Here is a 24,344-nt window from a genome sequence, read left to right as displayed (position 1 = left end):
TAATAGCTAAAGTTGCAGTGGCATGGATCAAATTAACCCAAAATAATTAGTATGTATTTATAATATAAGTTCTTAAATTACATATGATATGAAATTACACTGATTTACATATGCAATTATATTAGATTTTAACTAAAAATCTGACGCCATATTTTTGATAGATCCAAAATAAATTGGCATGGTCGGGTAAAAGACCGCGCACCGATTTTAGGTGTAGATAAAATTTGCGAACATGTTTAAGAATCTGTTAGAGGCCTCATTTTGATCAAATTTCCAATATTTATCTTTTAGAAATTTGTTTGTGCTTCTCTCGATGAGGCAAACAATAAACAGAAGCCAAAAAATAATAAACAGAATCAGACTTCACACTGAACTGTCCAAGAATCCTGGTCTCTCATCGGATGCCTATTCAGCCAAAAAAAAAAGCTAAAATTTAAATTTTTAAACTTAATTTTAACATTGATTTTGAGATATTTTTAACGTAGTTTTTTTTCATCATTGACTTTTAAATCACCAAGAACACATATATAAAAGTTTTAACTACAAATTTATTTTTATTTTCTAATAAGCCGTTTTGGCTTATTACGAAAAAAAGCCAAACGATGAGGCCCATAGAACTGCATGCGCTCCTGTAAAAAAAAACCCCTGCATGCGCTAGGGCTGGCCCACTTGCAGTGAGGTGACTAGGAGTTAGTTGCTAAATTTCAGTCGTTTTTGTCACTGAAGCTGGCAAATTTACTTAACTGCCGTGGGATATTTTTTTCCAGGTTTAACCCTATACAATTTCTGCTGTGCATACTACATGGTGTAGTATAAATAAATGTGATCCAGTGGATCAAAATAAACGGATGGCCTATATCCATCCGAAGATAAACTAAAAATCCCCTTTCTTTTTTCACTCCATATGCTACTAGCATGAAAAAACAAAACAGATTCCCCGTCTAAATTTTGTCCATGGTAGGATAGCAAAACCCTTCCACGTTGACATGAATCTTAAAACAAATTCAATCGGAAATTTTCACGTATGACTTATGGACATAGTAGGACAGCAAAATCAATCCATACTGCAGCTTGATTTTTCATAACTTATTGTATGCCTTCGTATGGTTGTACATACCCACATAAGCAAAAGGAACAAAGTCACGACAACAACTGGCACCAACCGTGAATGAGAGTTACAGAGACGAACTAGCTCTGACCGTCTACGTGACCAATTTAATTGCTACTTTAGTAGGACATGGCCACGGTTTTATTTGACGATCTGGCAACACGTTCACTAATTCTAATTCAATTTTAAAAGCTGCAGAAAGACAACAATGCCTTACTGTAACACTATACATTCATGCCTAGATGTAATCAACATCAATCATAAGGCCTGAACTTAGCATCGGTATGAAGCTTTGGGTTAAAAAAACATCTAGCTTGGTTGCATATAATATAAATCACTACTACTACCATCTATATCACACTATTTTTAAATTATATGTAGATGTGATTACAACTGATTTAACCGTATGAATTATTTTGAAGCGAAAGATAAGACAAATACATAATAAAAACTTATGTATTTTTTTTCAGAAACACAGTATAAATGCATACGCTCATGAAAGCGCGCATACTCACCCTATGATCGTACCCATGCACAACGAGCACCCGGAAAACTGGACCGACACATTTTAAGATTAACGAAGTCACCACGGACACGTTGCTGTTGATGAGTACGCCGTCTACCACTAGAAATACTTTTGTTGATTATAACTCACACTCACACTATATTTTCAAATCCCCGAACCATTTTTTTAAAAAAAGAAAAGAAAAGAGAAGAAAATAAAAGGAAAGGAAAGGAAAAGGATGTTTTTACCTATATGCCATTAAGAAAGATGATGACTGCCTCTGTGCCATTGAAAAGTTCGAGCCTCCCTCTATGCCATCGTCGAACTTTATCGCGCCCTCCACACTATTCCGTCCGTTTTTGGTCCTAACGATGGGTAACGGCACAGCCAAATGACTTAGTTGCCCTTAGACGTTCTTGCCGGTGCCGTTCGTTCCTGGGGCCGACATGTTCGTTCGTTCGTCCCCAAGGCCCCGAGGAAGGGGGAGGAGGGGAACAGCTCCTGGCCGAACACCGACGCGGCGAGCGCAGCCACCACGTCCCTGAGCTGCGCCTGCGCGTCGCCATGGTGGGAGGATGCAACACCGTCGGCGGCGAGCGCCACGGACGCGTACACGGCGAGGTGGAGGTACATGGTGGCGTGCTCGAGGGCGTCCGGCCGGATAGTGAACGAGAGCAGTGGGAAGTCGACGAGCTGGTCGACGATGGCGAGCACGGAGAAGGAGAGGAGGAGGTAGCTGCTGTGCGGCCGCCGGCGCCCTCCACGACCCCAACGTCGACATGCTAGATGTCGGCCTCGGCGGCCCGCAGCTCTACGACTCGGACTCACCTGCTGCCACCGGCGTATCCCCTGCCCCGGTAGCGGCGACCACCACGGTCGTCGAATCACATGCCAAGGGCTCCAATTCTAGCGTTGCCTGCAAGTGTGTGAAGAGGAACGATACCATATGGGGCACGTGGTTCTTCTTCACCCACTACTGCAAGCCGGTCATGTTGGCTGACAAGAACGGAAAGGCGAAGGCCCCCACTGCCGTGGGAACGGTAATAATGCTACACTGGATGCTTTCCTAGTGCAGCACGACATGGAGAACATGTATATGTGGGTGTTCAAGGAGCGGCCAGAGAATGCCCGGGGAAGATGTACATGTGGGGAAGATGTCGCCGCCGCCGCTCCTCCTCATCTCGCCCCCGCCGGCCTACTCCGACACCCGGATCGGCGGGAGGAGGGATCCCTCCCCGGCCGCCGCCGCTCCTCATCCATCTTCTTGGTCCGCGACGAGGAGGAGCCCGCGGGCTCGGATGATCCGAAGGCGTCGGCGCCGGAGGAGGAGGAGCCAGCCTTTATGGTGTTGAGTTTGCGGGAGTGGCGCTTGATGGCGACGCAGAGGGAGTTGTAGGTGGCGGATGCCGCCAATGCCGCCGCTGGACGGGGAGGGAGTCGCCGACTTGGAGGACGGGGAGGGATCTCGATTTGGCTGCGGTGGGCGGCGTGGATGGAGGTGGCGGTGGCCATCGCTCCCTGCGGCGGAGGCCTTGCCGCCGCCCGCCTCGGCTGGCCACCTGGCCGCCTTGCCGCCGCGCCGTTCGCCTGCCTCAGCGCCACGCCTGGCCGCTTGTCCGCCACGCCGCCTGTCCTCTCTCTGAAAGGGTAAGAGCGATATTTTTCCTGCCCGGACCCACATGTCAGATCTGCCAAACGGTTAAACCCACACAGAATAGCGACGGAATGGTGTGGAGGGCGCGATAAAGTTCGACGATGACATAGAGAGAGGCTCTAACTTTTTAGTGGCACAGAGATAGACATCATCTTTTTAATGGCATACAGGTAAAACCTCAGGGAAAAGATAGGAAACCATATCCCATCCAAGGCTGCCCAATTCCCAAAAGCCAAACCGCCCACCTTGCCAAGCCTACTAGTAGAAGCCACCCTTCGATCCCAAAACCCCTCAATCCCCCATCGGCGTCAGGGCCGTGACGGCAAAAAATACAGCGAGCTCTCCAAGCCCTAGCCGCCGCCCGCCCACCTCCCCTTCCCGACCCCTCGCCGCCGGCGAGCCGGCCGCGTGGAGTCGCCCCCCCGCCGCGGTTCCCGCCGTCCGCTACGTTGTCTCGGGCCCCGGAGTGCTGGGATCGCGCCGCGTGCTGGACTCACTGGACTGGACTGGAGACGCCGCCCTCCGCTCGACTAGCCCCCACCCCCCACCGGCGTCGTCGTCGTCGTCAAGGGCTCACCATCGCTAGGTTGGTACCTCCGTTTGGTTGGTTGGTTTGTTTCGCTGCTTCGACTGGTTTTCTGCAGGCGTGATGTGGTTCTAGGGCTTTGAACCCGAGGTGCCCGATCCGAATGATTCGCTCGTGGCGTTAGGTTTTCGGTTCTGTATCGCCGTAGATCTAGCAGGGAGGAGGATCTTCTGATTTTCCGAAGTGGGGGTAGAATAGAGCACACCACACCATCACGCCCACCTCCTTTTTAAAGGAGCGAGGAACTGAGGATTCTCACTGTGATCGTGAACTGGAGTTTGGCAGTAGATGAGTTTTGCATCTGTGCCAGCATGCAAACACTCAACAATGTGCGCTGTTCACCTTGCCAGTAATGGAACTTAATCTCATTATACTTGATTTTTGTTATTTCCATCAGGGCAACAGTGATTAGTTCCGCAGAAAAGGACTTTTGGATACGGTTTAGCTAAAATGGCAAACATGAACATAACCACCATCTTGGAGAAGGTATGGGTTTCACTGATCTGCATGTGAACTGTAAACCTGAATTTTTCTCTTTATTTTTCTATGATTTGATCTTAACATCCGTTGTGTAAAATTTTCTTTCAGATGACAGGGAAAGATAAGGACTACAGATATATGGCAACTTCAGATTTGCTTAGCGAATTGAACAAAGAGGGCTTCAAAGCTGACCAAGACATCGAGCCAAAGTTGACTACTACCGTTCTTCAACAACTGGAAGATGCTTCAGGAGATGTCTCTGGTTTAGCTGTTAAATGGTATGCATTAAGTGCTTTCTCCCTTTATTGAGAGCGGTATCGTCTGATTAGCATTTTGTTTTGTTAATGGTGATCATCCTCTCCTTATTGCAAGAAATCACTGTCATTTGGATCTCGCTACTTTTGTAATTTATGTTAGGTGCAGTTGCTATTGTTAAGGATTTGTACTGCCTCATTCAATTTTCTGGACTAATATAGGGCATTGATTATTACAGTAGATGTTTTTTTTTTTTCTGTATATATCTCTAACTGCTGTTTTTTTCACTGCAACTTCATGCCTCAATTATTGCATCCATTGAAGCACATTTAGTATAGCAATTTGATACCCAATTGTTCTGTTATGTTTTCCACATTCCGGTGTTCTGCACTTCATGGTTTGCTATGTTAATCTGTATTATTACTTCTCTTGGTTAGCTTGGCTCCACTTGTCAAGAAGGTTGGTGAGGATAGGGTGGTGGAGATGACCAACATTCTTTGTGATAAGTTACTCAATGGAAAGGACCAACATCGAGACACTGCTAGTATTGCTCTGAAGACAATCATTGTGGAAGTTACGACAACATCACTTGCTGAAAAGATTTTGGTGTCTCTTGCCCCACAGCTAATCAAGGGCGCCACTGCTGTAAGTTCTCAATTCGTCTCCTAATTGTGGTAAAACATGCTTCCATATTAATCTTGCGGCGGGTGCCATTCGAACCATATAGTTTGTATTTGCTATTACAATCATGGTTGTCAAGTCGTAAAGTCGAGTCGAGGTACCCCTGGACCGACTTGGTCGACTAGTCCACGACTTGTCCACGACTTGGTCATGCAAAAAACAGGGGATGCAATATATAATCTTTACTACTATTATACTGTGCTAAGAAATGTATGGAGTATAAACTATGGACTATGGAGTAGCAAAGCAAGACAATAGGTCAACAAGAAATAAAACTAAAGTACTAAACACAATAAGCCAATTAGCATGGTGAATTGGTGATTTGCTACGACTAATCACGACTAATTTACGACCGACTTTACGACTAATCTACGACTAACCACGACTTACCACGACTAATCGCACGACTTGCTGTTTGGTTGAGTCGTGGCTCTTTAGTCGACTAGCTTTACCGACTTTACGACTTATCTATGACTAATCACGACTAGTCGGGCGACTTGATAACAGTGATTACAATTGAAAGTTTCAGCCTGCTAATTAAGTTTACAGCGTTTCTGATGGTGCATTATACTTTTGTGAGGTATACCAAAGAACACATTTGCAAACCTTGTAACTATGTATTTATTTTTACCTCCCTATTCATCCAGTCTGGTTAGGTGTTCAGCCATGTTTGCTTGCCATATTCAATTGAAGTCATTATATGCTGGCTTCACAACTTCAGAATTATGTTGGCAGCACAGAGAGCCAAAAAGAAAGTGTGTTTTAACATTTGTTTTTAGTTTGAGAGCCATGATAGTAAGTGCCATGGTACAGTACCTTCCGCTATTGCAGAAAGTTGGATAGTTTTCCAGACCAGTCAATATTTTTAGATTTTTCTAGCCACCATAAATTTCAAACCGCAATTTTAGCTACTGCAGCAAATACAATGCAAATGATAAACCATGAGCAATCTTTTCTTTGGATAAATTAATTAGGAAACTGTGCTACCCTTCCTAACACATGATAGATTTTAGCTGCAAATCTGGCAATGATGCTGACCATGCACAGTCCATGAGGTTTTATCTGTCAATTTCTAGCTATCCACATAACTATAAGAACACATTAGCTTTCACCTATGCGTCTTTACCTTAAAAAAACAAGAGCGGTTTATTGAATTGCCTTTGCCAGCACATCATGTTTAACACCTGCCTATAATAGATAAACCAATATATGGATTTTGGGGCTTAGTAGCATATACTTGGTTTTGTTATACCATGGGATGTCTTGGGTAGGTTTGATAACTCTTCTTTTGTTGACAGGGAAAAAGTGCGGAAGTGAAATGCGAGTGCCTTGATATATTGGGGGATGTACTTCATAGATTTGGCAACTTGATCACAAAAGATCATGATAGTATGCTCACTGCCTTGTTATCCCAGTTGAGCTCTAACCAAGCAAGTGTTAGGAAAAAGTCTATTTCTTGCATTGGTAAGTCGAACTGATGTGCTGTGCTATTATATGTTGGTTTTTTGGGTGGCTTGAATTTGTAAAGGTGTTTACACTGACTGTTAACATGCTATTTTTCTTCAGCATCACTTGCTGCATGTCTGTCTGATGATTTATTAGCCAAGGCAACTTTTGAGGTTGTCCAGTTGCTTAAAAATAGAAGTGCAAAGTCTGAAATTGCCCGAACAAATATCCAGATGATTGGCGCTCTAAGGTATATACTTTGGCTTTCAACTGTACATGTATGCCTTGAGTAGTTCTTTTAAGGAACAGGGCACACTCATTTGTTCGCAATAGCTTAGATGAGATCATGTTCACGCTTCAAACTTATCTAGCCAGTTGAAATCCAGATATTTACTATTTTTTGGCGATTTAGTGGTTCTTATCTGGTGTGCTGCTATCCAAGTTTTGATTCAATATTATTTTCATTTACAGTCGCTCGGTTGGATACCGTTTTGGGCCACACCTTGCTGAAGCTGTTCCTTTGCTCATAAACTATTGTACAAGTGCATCGGAAAATGATGAAGAGCTCCGTGAATACAGCTTGCAGGTGAACAATTTTCTTCTTTCCAATGTTACATGAAACGAGTGTTCTCTTGTATGACTCCTGTGGGTTTTTCCATAATGTAGGCCCTCGAGAGTTTTATGCTGAGGTGTCCAAGAGATATATCTCCATATTGTGAGGGTATTTTAAATCTTGCATTGGAATATATAAGCTATGATCCAAATTTCACTGATAGCATGGAGGAGGACACTGATGATGAGGCTCAGGATGAGGAAGATGATGAGTACGTAATTGATGCTCTTACAGTAATAGATAAATAGCATCTGTTTACTTGATCAAAATATGTTTTCGATATTTTCTCCAGTGAGAGCGCAAATGAATACACAGATGATGAGGATGCAAGCTGGAAAGTCCGGAGGGCTTCAGCAAAGTGCTTATCTGCAATTATAGTATCTCGTCCTGAAATGTTGTCTAAGATGTATCTGGAGGTATATTGACATAATCATGTTAAACCAACATATGATCATCTGAAAAATGTTCTGTTTGATGGCATGTTTAAATTTCTCCCATGTTTCGGATAGTGTTTCTGTAATGATTTTTACCAGTTAGTAATGTGACCCATTAGCTAATAATGAGTGCCCCATTTAACTTCGATGTTTTTCTTTTTTAAAAAATATGCAGGCTTGTCCAAAGTTAATCGAACGGTTTAGGGAAAGAGAGGAAAATGTAAAGGTAATTGCTTTGTATCAATAATTTGTCAGTCTCTGAGTTTTCTTTCTGTTTGTCAATCTGATGAAGCTTCTATATGATTCTAGATGGACATCTTTAACACATTTATTGAGTTGTTACGCCAAACTGGTAACATGACAAAAGGACAAGGTGACATTGATGAGTCTAGGCAAGTCTATTGTGCTCTTATGTGCATCATTATTTTCAACTTCTCCAAGTTATATCATCTTATGCAGTTTATTGGTGAAATACTTTTACATGCTTGAAGTTGATCCTACCATGTTTAGAGCACTGAGCCCATGTTGGCAATCCTTTTGCTTTTCAGCCCTAGATGGTTGCTGAAACAAGAAGTACCTAAGGTTGTCAAATCCATCAATAGGCAGTTGCGTGAAAAATCAATCAAGACAAAGGTGAGCTCTTTGACTGCAAATCATGTCTATCGACCTGGTTCTGATTTTAGATAAAATTTCAGGTTGGAGCATTCTCTGTATTGAAGGAGCTTGTTGTTGTACTGCCAGACTGTCTTGCTGATCATATTGGGTCACTTGTTCCTGGGATTGAGAAGGCTTTGAATGTTGGTGATTCCCATTTTGCTAAAAATATTATGTGCAGGACTTCTACTTGGTGCTAACTTGTTTTCTTTTTCATAGGATAAGTCATCTACCTCCAACCTGAAGATTGAAGCCCTTGTATTTACAAGACTTGTTATGGCTTCACATTCCCCAGCTGTGTTTCATCCATACATACAGGTAACTGTAGCGTATATCTTCAGTAAAATATACTTATGGCATTTGTCATCATTGTATTGATCGTAGTGAAATTCCAGGCCCTTTCTGGCCCAATATTGTCTGCTATTGGAGACAGATATTACAAAGTCACCGCTGAGGCTTTAAGAGTCTGCGGAGAGCTAGTTCGTGTACTTCGTCCAAATTTTGAGGTCAATCTTGTATTTCATATGTTGCTGAACAAAATCTAAGTTCTGTTTCTTGAAGCCTTTGTTTGTTTGTGATACAGGCACGCACTCTAGATTACAGGCCATATATTGGTCCAATCTATAAGGCTATCTTGGCCCGCTTGGCAAATCAGGATCAGGATCAGGTTGAGCAAAATTAACACCTCCCTATCTTCATCTGTCTCTTTCTCTCTCAGGTCTCTTATGGAAATATTTGTTTCAGGAAGTTAAAGAGTGTGCCATATCTTGCATGAGCCTTGTGGTATTCACGTTTGGTGATGGTCTCCAAAGGGAACTGCCGGCATGCCTTCCCATTCTTGTTGATAGAATGGGTAATGAAATAACTAGACTTACAGCAGTTAAGGTAAGCTATCGACTGCACCTTTACTGACAGATAGGATTGCTAATCTCCTTATTGATTCATTACTTATGAGCACTACTTGTTTTCTTTAACACAATTATATTTTAGTCTTAATTGACTTGTTTTATGGAACACAATTTTGTTTTAGTCTCAGTTTGAAGATTTTAGTAGGAAAGAATAGTTAACTAAACCCATACCCCCAAGCGTATCTCAATATTCTGGTCAATGATGTTAAAGGAACTACGAGTGTTTTGATAAGTGCTGGTTTCACATCTCACTAGATTGCCTGAAAGAGAAATTGTGTTGTAGTTGGTCCATTGTGATGCAAACTTAGTTGAAGCGTATTTTACCAATCTATTTGCTCAGATCATGTCCTCAGAATTTTAATGATATAACCTATTATCACTTGCTTAATGCCTACATTTGAAATTAGAAGTTCTTTTTTCTATATTTGCCTGATTTTTTCAATCGAGTGCCTATTTGTTTTGTTGATCTGCTTGGTACATAAAATGTTTTTCCCCTTTACAGGCGTTTGCAGTGATTGCTAAATCACCTCTTCGCATTGATCTTTCGTGTGTCCTAGACCATGTCATTTCTGAGCTCACGGCTTTCCTTCGAAAGGTATACCCAGTGTTTACTTTGTTTTCTGTCACGATTCATGGGAAAACTTTTTAAATAACAGTTATGAAACTTGTTCGCTAAGTTTTATTTGATGCACATTTATTTCAACAGGCAAACAGAGCTCTAAGGCAGGCTACATTGGGAACACTAAATTCTCTTGTTGTTGCATATGGTGGTCAAATTGGATCCTCCTCTTATGAAACTATTATTGCTGAACTTTCTACGCTCATTAGGTTTGTTGTTATTCATCAATCCTGCATTTTCTGGCTACCATGATGACTGGTGCTGACCTGATTTACTGTGGCAGTGACATGGATTTGCACATGACTGCTCTTGCGCTGGAACTTTGTTGCACGATCATGGTCGATAGAAAATCCATCCAAAATGTTGGTCTTGCAGTGAGGTACAAGGTTTTGCCCCAGGCCCTTATTTTGATCAGGAGTGCTCTCTTGCAAGGGCAGGCACTACAGGTATTTTTTTTTTCATTTAAATATTTGATTTCTTCTTAAGTTGCATGTTGACACTAACATGGGATGTTACTGCCACAGGCACTGCAGAGATTTTTTGCTTCACTGGTCCAGTCTGCAAATACAAGCTTTGACACTTTGTTGGATTCTCTTATTTCTACTGCTAAACCATCGCAGTCAGGTGGACTTGCCAAACAAGCATTGTCTTCCATTGCACAGTGTGTTGCTGTGTTGTGCTTAGCAGCTGGGGATCAGAAGTGTGCCTCAACTATTGAAATGCTTAAAGGCATTTTAAAAGATGACAGTGCTACTAATTCTGTAAGGCGCATTCTTGATGACAGATGTGTTGTTTAACTTCTGTACTGTTTCACTTTTATGTAGTACTTCTACTCTTTGGTATAGTACATGCCATATCTTGGTGATCCTTTTAAGTTAGTTATATAGATTTTCATATATCAACATCTTTTATATGTAGGTAATGTTATAACTCTATAGCGTTGTGAAATAGGATACTACATTCTCTCTTAACTAGTTTCCTATGCCTTCGACAATTTTGAAAAATGACTATGCTGAATTGGAGGGATCATGCTTTATTTTTTTCAATTTGATAGGATCACCCTAAATTGTATAGTCTGAAAGTCCTTGGTAACTGTTGATGTGCTTGTTTGATTCTGATCCATGAAAATTGCCATTGAAGTATTAGTTATTTATTAATTGCATGAATTCAAATAACTCAAATATGATCTCTATCATTCTCCTTGTATTCAGCTGACTGCCTATCTTTGTTTACCAGGCTAAACAGCACATGGCCTTGTTATGTTTGGGAGAAATTGGAAGAAGGAAGGACCTCAGCAATCATGCTCAAATTGAGAATATTGTCATTGAGTCATTTCAGTCACCTTTTGAGGAGATCAAATCTGCAGCGTCATATGCTCTCGGAAACATTGCTGTTGGAAATTTATCGAAGTATTTGCCTTTTATCTTGAATCAGATTGACAACCAACAGAAGAAACAGTATCTATTGCTTCATTCACTGAAAGAGGTTTGTCCCCATTAGGATTTGGTTTGATGTGCATTCTCCATGTATTTGTTGCTTAATTCTTGCTTGTACTTTAAATCACTCAGGTAATTGCACGGCAGTCTGTTGACCATACTGGCCAGAGTGAGCTCCAGGATTCAAACATTGAGAAGATTTTGGCATTGCTCTTTAATCACTGTGAAAGTGAGGAGGAAGGAGTTCGGAATGTAGTTGCAGAATGCTTAGGCAAAATTGCTCTGATTGAACCTAGGAAATTAATCCCTGCTCTAAAGGTGTGAAATGGGATTACTATCTAAACTATTTTCTTCATTTTGTTCTGCTGTCATTTAATGATTAGAGGTCTTTTGGTTCATTCCTTGCGTTTTTTTTTTGTAGGAACGCACATCTAGTCCAGCTGCAAACACAAGAGCTACAGTTGCCATTGCTATAAAATATTCAATTGTTGAACGGCCTGGAAAAATAGATGAAATTATGTACTCCGAGATTTCTACCTTCCTGATGTTGATTAAAGACAGTGACAGGGTATGGAAATTAAGCACAGTTCAGCGTTTTTACTTAATGCTGTCTAGATGTGGTGTTCATTGTTTCCTTTTGCACTTTGCAGCACGTGAGGCGTGCAGCTGTGCTGGCCTTGAGTACAGCTGCCCACAACAAGCCAAATTTGATTAAGGGTCTTCTTCCTGAATTATTGCCTCTTTTGTATGACCAAACTGTTGTTAAGGTATAGTTTCTTATTGACTTCTTGTTTTGTTGTGAGCTAGGACTGTTATATCAAGTAATGTTTTTTGTATCCATCTTATCGTAATGATTTTTTCCTGTGCAGCAAGAATTGATCAGAACAGTTGACCTTGGGCCTTTCAAGCATGTTGTGGACGATGGTCTTGAACTCAGGAAAGCTGCCTTTGAATGTGTGGATACATTGCTGGATAGCTGTCTTGATCAAGTGAACCCATCATCATTTATCGTTCCTTTCCTCTTATCTGGTTTAGGTGGTAAGTACTGTTACACTAAATAATTTATCACTTTGACCGAACATTCCGTTTAATCCACTGTAGTAATATAGATGTTTAGGTGGTGTGTAATCTTTAAAACCTTTACACCGCACACAAATAAGTCATGTTTATTTTGTTTACTTGTTCGCAGTGCTTTTTTCACTAGTATTCGTATCTTCTTGTTTATGCTTAGTATACACACGCTGTAATAACTGCTTTTTTGTTGTCTTATGGAACCACTTTGTAGATCATTATGATGTAAAAATGCCTTGCCATCTGATTCTCTCAAAGCTAGCAGACAAGTGCCCTTCTGCTGTTCTGGCAGGTTTGTTGCCTTAATCTAGGTCCTTACGGGGATGTTTCATACGATGCAAATGCCCTACTCTGAGTTCTTTTTGCTAATATTCTTACTATGCTGTCTCAGTTTTGGACTCATTAGTTGACCCCATTGAGAAAACTATAAATCACAAACCCAAGGGCGATGCAGTGAAGCAAGAGGTTGATCGCAATGAAGACATGATTCGAAGTGCTCTTCGAGCAATCGCTGCTCTAAGCCGCATAAGGTCAGGCATCATTCTGTCCTGCCCCGAACACTTTTTTTCTGGTTTAACCACACTTTTAACTGTGCTGTCATCTTTCTCGTTATTAGTGAATCGCCACATCTTTATTCTTTGCCCTTGATAAGCGATAACTAGAAACAAATGGTTACCTCATTTTACTTGCGATACAGCCATTCTATACATGCCATATGTTTGTTCGAAAGTGACATCTGCATTCTAATTTGAGTATCTTACCTTGTTTTGATCTTTTGGGTTACGTCTGCAGTGGTAATGATTACAGCATGAGGTTCAAGAATCTGATGAACAAGATAATGGCCTCACCTCCGCTTGCTGACAAGTACAACTCGGTGCGCAGCGAGTAAGAGCTGATCTTTTTGTATATGGTAGAAAATAGTTGGAACCGACTTGGTACATGTGCCACTGCCTATTCTGAGGTGAAGATTCAACCCAGCATTGCCCTATATTTTTCTGGTGGAGCTAGTCCGAAACACTGAACGATACAGCTGAGACTAAGAGGTGGTTTGAAAATTTGCGAACACAAATGGCTGGTTGGAAGCTAGACATTTTTTTTTGTCTTGTACAAAGTATGGCGGCAATTCACTAGATTCAGTAAAGTTGGATTATATTTTAGCCGTCTTGTGCGTATTTTTTCATTGCGTGGTACTAGTAATTCTTCCAATCTCTAGACGCCGTCCTTTTCCAAGTTTGGTTCAAGCGTGATATTGAAAATTAAAAACTTGAAAATCGAATTAAAAACTCGATCAATTTTTAACTTGATCGATTTTGTATTTTTTTTCATAAAAATGTTGTATTTCAATGTTCATCTCTTGTAAGCTGACGTCAGGCCACATGCTTCGCATGACGCTTCAAGCTCAAACATACTGCCCTACATATCAAATCCATCGTGACCTGAACGACGAGTCGTCGACCGGGAAACCGCCGGGGCCGGGGATATCGCACCTCCGCTAGCGTTTACCGCGCAGTAACAGTATAAAACCATGCAAAATTTGTTAAATATTCAAATTATTTTTTAAGTTTATTTGAATTTAAGGAGGTTACCGTGGTATTTATATTACCGTACCCCGTGGTAACCGCGCAGGGTTACCGACGGTAAAGTAAACCCTGCCGACGAGAACCACATGATTTCAGCTAAAGAGCACTGAGCAGCCATGTCCCATGTCTCTCTCTTGTCGCCCCGGCCGGCCATCCACCGTGAACTTCGCCTGTCGCCGCAAGACGAGGCCACGCCGCCGGCGTCCCGAACAGTGGACGCACCGGCGACGTCGCGCTCCGAGCGTGTCGTGCCCTGTGTCAGCAAACGACGCTTTGGCATTGCATTGCATACGCGGCGTGCCATGTGGTGCCCCTCGACCACTGGAAATTTACACTAGGAGAGACCGGCCTGAGACCCCCTCTGAAGTCTGAACCCCATCATGTGCCTGCCTGCCTTTGGCAATTTGACCGTATGGGCTACCTTTGCCTACCCTCTTCTCCTCTAATTCATTGTGCCCTCTTCTGCACTGCTCACATGATCATCTCTTGCAACCAGAAAAAAACACACACAAGAATTTCAGTTACAAATTTAGTAGGTGCAGTAGCATTTTCTACTTCCTGTCATTTCACTTGCCCTTCCCATCTGTGCATCTGCACTTCTGCATCAGTGCATTGCTAGTTTGCTGCTACCACTATTTTTGCCATGGCTCCATTTGCTGCACTGCACTTGCTTGCAAAAGGCTGGAGGTGAACTAGGGGAGAAAGAGAGAAACTTCCTGGTGCTCACCATGTGCTGCAAATGGAGACTAGTCTTTTTCCACAATGGCAAAACCGAAAAGGAGCTGTGTGTACCTGCTTCTGTATCTCTTTGCTCTGCATCATGCATGTGTGACTGATGGAGTGTGTATCTGTGATATATCATCATATCAGGGAGCACTTAAATGAGCAGGGAAATTGGTGGTATTCATTGTTTGCCTCCACTTCTGTTCTCCCCTCACATGCTGAAACCTAGGAAATTGTAGCATGATGATGCATTTGGAACCTACCTGTTTTATTTTTCAGGTGGTTGTTATGGCTTGCTTGATTTATTTGAGCAGGAGATTCAGAAACAGTTTCTTCTCTCTTTCTTTTGAGGTGAGGAGATTCAGAAACAGTTTAGAATTGGCTCTGTCACAATGATTAGGAAAGAGGGCACCATGATGCTGATAACAATAATGCAAGATTGGTTGCTTTAGGTGTATAAGTAGGTTGGATCTCTTCTGAATCTTCTTCCCTCTGAGCTAAGTCACAGTTAAGTAGTTATTGTCAATTGTAGTACTAGTCAATCTCTCTGCACATGGGGATGCTGCTTCTTCTATTGCAAAACATGAATTAAACCACAGTTTCTATTTATATGGTGGTACAAAACATTGGATTCAGAAATTTCATGGAAGCATCCACAGAGAAACTGTAAAAAACCATATCTTTGATTTGGTGAAAGTGTCAACTTTGACAGCTGCATTACAAGAGAGAAAGAACAGCATAATATGACTCAAATGCATTTGTGGCTTCATTTTCTCCTAGGAAAACACATATCTTTCCTGAAATTTCAAGTAAAATATCAGTACCGATTTTCTCCCCGAAATCTTCCCTTCAGATCAAGCAAAATACTGAGGAGACACTGCAACAGTGCAACATGTCATGCATCAAGCGATTTCGCCGCGGTCAACTTATCGCCTTCGCTGAAGACGATTTGATACCAATGTTTCCTAGCTTAAAGAGTGAACAGGAGAAATGAACAGCCAAGTCATCAGCCATGGCTGTCTCATCTCCCCTTCTCTTTTTCAGCTGTGCCAAACCAAAGCCGTCCTTCTCATGACAGCCTGACGATCAGTTAAGGGTCGTACCAAGACAAGACCTGAAGTTCTTCAGGATGCTTCCTTCCTGCCCTGCCCCTGTCCTGGCCATATATCTCAACATGCAAACAAACATTAGCATCCATCCAATGGAAATCTGGACCTTTTTCTTCTCGACATGAAAACGAAATAACGAAAACTCTTGCTTTATTAGGCTGAACAATCTTTCCATCCATAATTTCCACATGCAGAGTCTTTTAGGCTCCGCGTCAAAATATAAGGGATTTTGGCTGAGTACAGATTAGTCAGGTTTTTACATGCGGAGTGCAATCCAAATGTTGCAATATTTGAGTATTTATAACTTAAATTTTCTATCGAGAGAATTTCAAATTGAAAAAAAAAACTTGTTTGACAACCGGTTGTGAAGATTTTTTTTTTCAGAAAATATGTCGGCGCTGATTATAAATTTGTAATAAAAAGGCAGTGGTACGGTTGCAAAGGGAGCAGAATGCCCTGCTTTCTTTAGCAGATTCTGCTTCAATCAGTAGGTTGGTTTGCCATCTTAGGCCGGACCACCAAATATCTCAGGGCATCACAGCTTGCTTGCACTAGTGTTGCTTTGTGCCCCCAAAATGCATTGCAAGAAAACATTTAGTACTCCTACTTAGATAAGGACATAAAATTCAATGCCTGGGTCACCAAAATTTAGTCAAAATCCAGATAATCCGTGATGTTCACAAAAAAAATCATGTGAATCTCTTGCGTTGTTCTCTTAATTGGGAGAAAGATTATTATACTTCTTTTCTTAATTAGATCTTATAGAACAACAGATAAAGTAAACAGGAAGAGTGAGGGAATTAAAGAAACACAACAACATTGTGCTCTAGTAAAAATTACTACTACCTCCATATAATAAAATGGCATCAAACTAGCCTCAAGGATTACATGTATGGTTAATGCTGAACACCACAAAATCCTCCCTCACAAACTACTGCAAATCCTAGAACTACAAGGGGGTAAGAAAAAAATGAACACCCATAGTTCTTCCCATCCATCAGCAGCTAGTAGTAGATAATACTACTGCTAGTAGTAACAAATAGTAAATAAAAGAAATCACAAATCTGTAGGTGAAAAATCTAGTACCCAAATCCCAATCCTGCCCTCCATATCACCAGCAGCTCACAATCCCTGTATGTACACTCTAATCCTACCCAGGGGTAAAATGGTAAAATGGTGTGGCCACACGCCTCCAGTGGCAGAAGAGCGTAAAATGCGCCCCGGCCAAGAAGAGGGCGGCGCCGCGGGTCTCGCCGGCGGCGAGCTAGCAGTCGTAGGAGGAGGGGTATTCGCCTTCGTCGTCGGCGGCGGCGGCGGCGGAGAGGCGGAGGAGGAGGCGGCGGAAGTCGGCGACGGGGCAGGGGATGCGGAGCGCGCCGGGGTGGCCGTACCCGTACTCCTGCGCCGCCCGCCGGAGCAGCGCCGCGAACGCCGGGCTCCCGAGGAGCTCCGCCCTCACCGCGAACCTCTCCACCGGCCCGCCCTCCTCGCCGACGCACACCGGCACGTGCCCCTGCGGCACCTTCCCCCCCGCCGCCGCCGCCGCCTGCTTCGGCCGGAGCTGCTGGTACGCCGCGGCGGCGGGGGAGTCGTCGGCGACGCGGGAGAGCCGCTTGAGGAGGCGCTTGGCCTTCATGGCTGAGCTCGCCGGCGGCGAGGAGGAGGATGAAGCGAAAGGTGGGTTGTTTGGGGAGGCAAAGGCGTGAGCTTTGTTGCGGTTTGCGGTCGGTACAACAAGGGTAGGGGGGTGTGGGCTTATATAAATGCTGTGGGGGTTTAGTGGTTGCTCCACTTTAGAAGTTGGAGGGTAGGAGTATTAATTTATTTCTAGTTAATTACTGATTCCATTTTGCAATATGGAGTAATATTTTATGCCTTGCGTTCTAGTATAATAAGTATTTTTTTAGTTCATCTCATTTATCTTAAAATTAATTTATTATTTTTAGCATTGGTGCATCGGAGTTTATAAAAGAAAGATATAAATGTAATGAGAGTAAATAAGGGAGGAATAATTGTATTGAGATTTGAAAAATTGGGTGGGAGGGGGTGTTGCAGTCCTTTTCTTATTGGTGCGTGTGGGATGTGTGAAAGTAAATTTATTTTGTGACGGATATGGTGACATCTTCTCTATATGTACAATAAAATGTTGCTGATAAAAAAAGGGCTATATACATAAGTTCCATTGAATAGCACAAAGTATAAGTAAGCCTTACACCCAAGATTCTTACGATGCGTGACAATTTGAAATTGTGCAACAACAATGCACGATAGTTTAAAGTTGTGCGCTTAGGGATATAATGGTTAAGATCCCAATGGTTGAGACTATTGCCGTTTCTAATATAGATCTAACATTATTCATAGTAGATGGCAACAAACCATGATAACCATCTCTTGTAGGCATACTATATAATTAATTTGTATATATTCGGACTGCTCTCATGCTTTATGTCAAACCATTCATATTCATATTTATTTATTTATACTCACTCGTGTAAAACACACAATAATATGGTAATTTATAGGATCATTTAATACTACTACAGAACACTACTCCTACCCATTAGTACATGTGAATTTGCTAGCGGGTGTTTCCTTCTCACGGCACGATGTATGCGCGTCTTCTGTATAACTATGTACAAAATAGAAAACATTTCGGCATTGTGTATTGAAAGATATAATGGTTAAGAGTCCAACTTTGTTGTTTCTAATATATAGGTCTGACATTGTTCACGAAGAGGGAAAAACTACGATAACGGTCCATTTACATACATAATGCTACTCCTATACACATAAGTACACATGAATTTTCCACCGGATAATCCTTTAAGTGCACGTGTGTTACACATGAATTTTTCACCGGATAATTATATGAGCGCGCGTCGGTGTGTCACGCACTCATGACCATCTGATGCATGCACGTCTTCTATATAACCGCGGAGGGAAAGAAGAAGAAGAAGAAGAAGAAGAAGAAGAAGAAGAAGAAGAAGAACCTGATTTCACCGGCACAACAAAATGGTTGGCACCACGTAGGTATGAGGCTAGCAGATAAGGGCAGGGGCGAGAGGGTAGGGTACAAGCTGGTACCGAATAGTGTACCCGGCAGGTACAGGGCGACACAAAGCCGGTGGCGACCCGGACCCCCCATCCCATCGCGTCGTGACCACACCACACCACACCACACGCCTTTTACTAAACCCGGTCGCCTTGGCCGGCGCGGCGCGGCGCCCGAGCCCGACCGGTTGGTGTGGTGTCTGGTCCGGTCGATGCGAGCGTGAGCCGCCCTGGTTTGCCGTGCCGATTCCGTAGTCCGGCTCGTACGGTACGGCTGGGGGGCGGGCCAGCGAACCGACCGATGGCGACCGGGACAGCGGGGACGCGGGGGACGAGCTGGCTCGTGACAGCGACACCCGCTGCAACTGCGGGGGATTGGCGGGCCCCACCTAGGAATTCCGTACCGATGGAAATGCTGCTACAGTGCTGCTACTAAATCAATTTTCCTTTTCCTTTGTTTGTTTATTACTCCTACGTCCTAGAAATCCCTCCGTATTTTAATGTATGACACCATTGATTTTTTTAATAATGTTTAACCATTCGTCTTATTTAAATTTTCTGTGCAAATATAAAAATATTTATGTCATACTTAAAAAATATTTGATGATAAATCAAGCCACAATAAAATAAATGATAATTACATAAATTTTTTGAATAAGACGAATGGTCAAACGTTGATTAAAAAGTCAACGGCGTCATACATTAAAATATGGAGGGAGTATTACTTTTCAAAAAGAATATTTTTGGGCAATTGCAAATTTACCACTACTTTGAATCGTTATTGCAATATTGTCACTAAAATTGTAAAAATACCACTAGAACTGTCATCCGAGTGGTATCCTTACAATATTGAAAAAACTGATGGCAAATTTGTAAATGCCTCGAATATTTTTTTTTGTTGGTGTGATGGGCTGAACTGGCGATTTTTTTTCGTCTCTCATCTGGACTTCTCGTTATTCTGCTTGATTTTCTATACGTTACGTGTGTGTAGTATGAGGTCCTGGATGTTGTAAAATTTTTTGTGGTTCATAGGGAATTGATTTTATGAAGCTGTGAGAAACCGAGTAATATCACATATCCTATATTTTTTTTTCTAGAGTTAAATACGCTGGTGGTACCACAACCGAGAAAAACCCAGATAATATACGTGTAGCTATTACTTCTCGATCACCATCTCCATATAAATAATTGATGGATAGTTATATTGCTCGATCGATGCCCAAACATATACTCGCTCCGTCTCATAATATAAGGGATTTTGGGTGGATATGACACGTCCCATTACATTGAATCTGGATAGACGGTTCGTCCATATTCACTATACTAGGATGTGTCACATTCACCTAAAATCCTTTATATTATGAGAAGAGGGGAATAGTGGATTGGTGGTCCTTCCACGTATGTATGAATTAGTAGGAGACATTGAAAGTTTATTAATACTAATAGCTACTTGTCCTAGCTAGCAAGCCACATATATCTACTTGTACCTGCACGTACAATAGTGTACGTGTACGTTGCCCTGAGCCTGAAGATCTTTTGGCTCGAGTTCTGGCTGTCTTCTTTTCTGAGCGATAAACCAGGAAAAAGTATATGCACGGTCATGACTGGAGGATTAATTGAAGTAGGAGTGTTTGTCACATATTCACATATACTCCTTTTAATTATGCCATCATTAAATTGGTGTGGCTGAAATTATTTCAGCGTCCGGGGGACAACCTGCGCAATTAAGCAGTGTCTAAATCGTATTGTCGATCATCGATCGTGGTCACGAGGGATATGTATATATATTTGTGCTAAAGAGCCATCACTGATAGATTATGGATGGTGGGAGAACTAGAGCTTATCATGCATAGTTATTTAGGCACAAATGAATTAAATAACTATTAAAAATAGTTTCAAAGTTTTATAAGAAATGTTGATGAAGAAATATTTTATAACAAATTGTATTGTTTAGTAGCTTAGAAAACATGCTCACAATAATTTTGCTACCATAATAGTAGGAATTAAAGAACGGGCCCTAATATGCACGAGCTTGCCTGAACCTCCCACACATGCATGTATAAGTTTTTAGATAGTCGGTACATCTAGCATTTGTTTCAGTATATCAAGTTGCAACCAATCTCACCCCCACGTTCATATGCGGCCAATTGGTTCACCATAACACATACAAAAGACAGAGTGAACGTAGCCCAACATATTAGGTTTCGAGTGATGGAACCTGCACATCCAAGTTCAACATTAACCACTTAGCATGAGTGCTCGCAATTACGGCTAATTATTTTCAATGATTAGCAATATACTCGTCGACAGTGAGTTGTCCGTGATGATTTTATCAATCCCAAAAGATGTCGGTTCAGTCATTAGGTTATCATACCGCTTGTGTTTGTAGTATTGTGTGTTTATAACAAAAAGGATGCATGCAAAAGGCTAGTCCAGGTCAAGAAAGACTGATATATAGAAAATGAGGCAGCTTGATGTATATATGCGTGCATGCCACACACACACACACACATATATAGGCAACAAGTCTAAATTTAAGTATTTTTCCGAGTCAAAGTAGACTAGCTACGCGGGTAGAAAACGACTCCTGCAGCCAAGATTAGTATATATATAGTAGTATGTATAGAAGTACGTAGAATTGGTTCTTCGTCGTAGATGAATGCAGCAGCATACACAGCTTCCTGGAAACAACAATCTTTGAGCGGATCCGAGACCCAAATTAAACGGCGATCGAAGTCACCACCGGCAACGGCTGTTTTACCACCGTCGTCGCACGCTAGCTAGCTTAGCTGCGTGCCGGCCGGTCACCGTTGTTGGCTTTAATTTCTGATCGGTTGGTTTAGTTTGTGAGTGGATGGTCGGTGGGACCCATCGACCGCAATCTAGGATCTATTCGGAAGAGCTTCTGACAACTATATTTTATCTCAGAACTAGAAATTCCTCTAAACAATACATTTTTTTCACATTTAAAAAGTTATATACAAGCTGATAAAACCCCTATTTTTTCGGATTTTGATCAGAAACTAGCTAACAGGTACTCCCTTCATCCCTAAATATAAGGGATTATGGGTATGTGATATATTCCAAGACTATGAATCTGACATCTGTCCATCCTAAGATATCTGTCCATATTTATAGTCTTAGGATATGTCACAATCACCTATAATCTCTTATATTTTGGTAGGGAGGCGGGAGTATTTCTCAAAATCTTAAATTCCCTAAAACAAGTCTCTAATGACAGTGTGCAGTGTGGGTGGGTCCCATGTCGATCGGTCAGTCATGTGCCTGCCTGCCTGCCTAGCTAAAATTAAGAGCCGTACTCCCGCGTTACTGAACAGTACACACGCACGCGCGTGGACACGAGATTATATTTGAGATGGAGTATATATATCTAGCTAGCTATAGTTTGCATGTATGAATGTATGGGCCATATGCGATGCAATGAAATGCAACTTGGTAGAGAGGGTAGCGATCGAATATCCACCACCGTCACGGCGCATTAATTTGCTTAAGTTGGCTGTTCGGCCCGTGCATATGGGTGTACTCGTTTTCGATCGATCTCTCAAATTTTAAGATGTTTCTAGTGGAACTATGATCTATTGCCTCTTACATCTCGCTCTTTTGTGCATGCCGAATGGCTAAAAAATTTAGTTGGTTCGGAACAGATGATTAGCTTAGATTTTTGAAAGCATGTAAAATAAGATACCCCCTCCGTCGCAAAATATAGCAACCTTTACTGGATGGGACACATCCTAGTTCAATAAATCTGGACATACTCATGTCTAGATTCTTTGTACTTGTCTCATCCAGTATAAGATTGCTATATTTTAGAACATATAGAGTAAGTTATTTCTATATGATAATTAGTCGAGTATTAATTATAATAAATTTAGAAAAATATATTTATTAACCTATATTAAAAAACTTTTGCACGAAATGTATCAGTTCGGGAAATGTACTCATCAAGAAATTGTGATGTAGTCGCTTCAAGTAGCTATTTAAAACTTACCCTTAGTTATTAGTGATCATTATTCGAGTGTGCAAGCGAACAAATCATATAAAATTATAAACATGATTTAAGACAGTCTTCTCATAAATACAATCATACAATGCGTTTGCAAGAATGACACCATTTGAAAATCCGTGAAGCTATAGTTATACTATGTGTGTAGGATTTTTTTATATATAAAAAAACAACTTTTTATAGGCAAATTGCTCATAAAGATCACAGTACATACTTTGCTTTCTCAGCCACATATCGATGCTTTGTGACAAGAAGATCAAAAGGGCTAAAAGATAACAAGATAATTGGATTCCTACGGCACGCAATGAAGTACAGTACTACGCATCTTGGAGATCGACTTGGAGCGCACCATGCATTGCATACACACACACGCTATTGTTCATCGATCCATGAACAGCAACCTACCACAAGTAGCAAAGCAAAAGGGCACCCACCCAAAATGGGGCACACACATGCATTAATTGTCACGATGACCTGTCACGTACTGTCATGTGGGGCCCACACACTGCTCTGCTAGTACGTACTAGTACCTACCTGTCCTCCCACGTACGCGTGTACGGCGATGACGTCAGCGGCCCACTGTCGTTGGAGTCCACGTGGACCGTACACGCGTACGGGTGCTGTCCGGAATCACGGGCGTACGGTGTACACGTATTACGACCCTATCTCTTCTCACTCTTTTGAGAGAAAATTCAACGCCGCATGCATTACATGTGCTTGCTAGCAATAAGAATTACTCCCTCCGTTTCAAAATATTTAACGCCGTTAACTTTTTTAAACATGTTTGACCGTTCGTCTTATTCAAAAATTTTAAGTAATTATTAATTATTTTTCTATCATTTGATTCATTATTAAATACATTCTTATGTAGGCATATAATTTTACATATTTCACAAAAGTTTTTGAATAAGACGAACGGTCAAACATGTGGTAATAAGTCAACGGTGTCAAACATTTTGAAACGGATGAAGTATTAAGAGTCAATTACTTTGACCAATGTAATTTTCTCTCCGTTCTTGCATTAGTCTTAGTCATGCCGGCCTGGTTAAATATATCACCACTCGTACATGTGTAAGCTCCTCGAGTTGTGTCAATCGCACGAAGCTTCGTAATAGGTTTTGTTTTGGTTTGAAGATAGAACTGTCATATGATGCTTTCTGAATTTATTCCTGATCGATGACCTACTTATACGTACTAAACGTGTGTTAAAAGGCTGAACTTAGGTTGCGTTGTTGTCCTGAGTTGGGAACCTTCTCCTCCGGCAAAAAAACAAAACAAATCATTAGCGTGTGATTAATCAAGTATCAACTAAAACTAACTTGAAAAATATATTACTATGATTTTTTAAAGCAACTTTTATAAATACTTTTTTTTAAAAAAAAATACACACGTTTAGCCGTTTAAAAA

At 41.6% G+C, this 24,344-nt stretch overlaps 2 protein-coding genes across 2 annotated transcripts; one reads left to right on the top strand and one right to left on the bottom strand.

Annotated features, from left to right (window-relative positions):
- Nucleotides 1-3,543: 3,543 nt before the first annotated feature.
- On the top strand, nt 3,544-13,662 carry LOC127762309 (cullin-associated NEDD8-dissociated protein 1). Its single transcript, XM_052286782.1, has 29 exons — nt 3,544-3,853; nt 4,251-4,339; nt 4,442-4,611; nt 5,026-5,233; nt 6,568-6,733; nt 6,836-6,965; nt 7,187-7,301; nt 7,382-7,539; nt 7,621-7,744; nt 7,938-7,988; nt 8,072-8,154; nt 8,311-8,395; nt 8,458-8,559; nt 8,636-8,734; nt 8,812-8,922; nt 9,000-9,083; nt 9,161-9,301; nt 9,827-9,919; nt 10,031-10,152; nt 10,227-10,389; nt 10,468-10,704; nt 11,180-11,428; nt 11,512-11,697; nt 11,801-11,947; nt 12,030-12,146; nt 12,249-12,417; nt 12,665-12,742; nt 12,842-12,980; nt 13,243-13,662. Exons 2-29 carry the CDS (start codon nt 4,304-4,306, stop codon nt 13,337-13,339), a joined length of 3,660 nt encoding a protein of 1,219 aa, XP_052142742.1. The 5' UTR covers nt 3,544-3,853; nt 4,251-4,303; the 3' UTR covers nt 13,340-13,662.
- A 3,027-nt stretch (nt 13,663-16,689) lies between these two features.
- On the bottom strand, nt 16,690-17,609 carry LOC127763552 (auxin-responsive protein SAUR71-like). The gene has a single exon (XM_052288290.1). It carries the CDS (start codon nt 17,496-17,498, stop codon nt 17,127-17,129), a length of 372 nt encoding a protein of 123 aa, XP_052144250.1. The 5' UTR covers nt 17,499-17,609; the 3' UTR covers nt 16,690-17,126.
- Between the last annotated feature and the right edge of the window lie 6,735 nt (nt 17,610-24,344).

Source organism: Oryza glaberrima, chromosome 2, assembly GCF_000147395.1.
Source record: "Oryza glaberrima chromosome 2, OglaRS2, whole genome shotgun sequence".
Taxonomy (NCBI): Eukaryota; Viridiplantae; Streptophyta; class Magnoliopsida; order Poales; family Poaceae; genus Oryza; species Oryza glaberrima.
Note: the sequence above shows the minus strand (reverse complement) of the source record. Positions and strands in the feature narration are given on the sequence as shown.

What these genes read in the sequence shown, in the direction of transcription:
- LOC127763552 (XM_052288290.1), bottom strand. Translation starts at nt 17,498, where the DNA reads ATGAAGGCCAAGCGCCTCCTCAAGCGGCTCTCCCGCGTCGCCGACGAC.
- LOC127762309 (XM_052286782.1), top strand. Translation starts at nt 4,304, where the DNA reads ATGGCAAACATGAACATAACCACCATCTTGGAGAAG. An exon ending in AAAGAGAGGAAAATGTAAAG is followed by an intron (nt 7,989 to 8,071) that starts GTAATTGCTTTG and finishes ATATGATTCTAG; the next exon opens with ATGGACATCTTTAACACATT. An exon ending in GAACTTTCTACGCTCATTAG is followed by an intron (nt 10,153 to 10,226) that starts GTTTGTTGTTAT and finishes TTACTGTGGCAG; the next exon opens with TGACATGGATTTGCACATGA.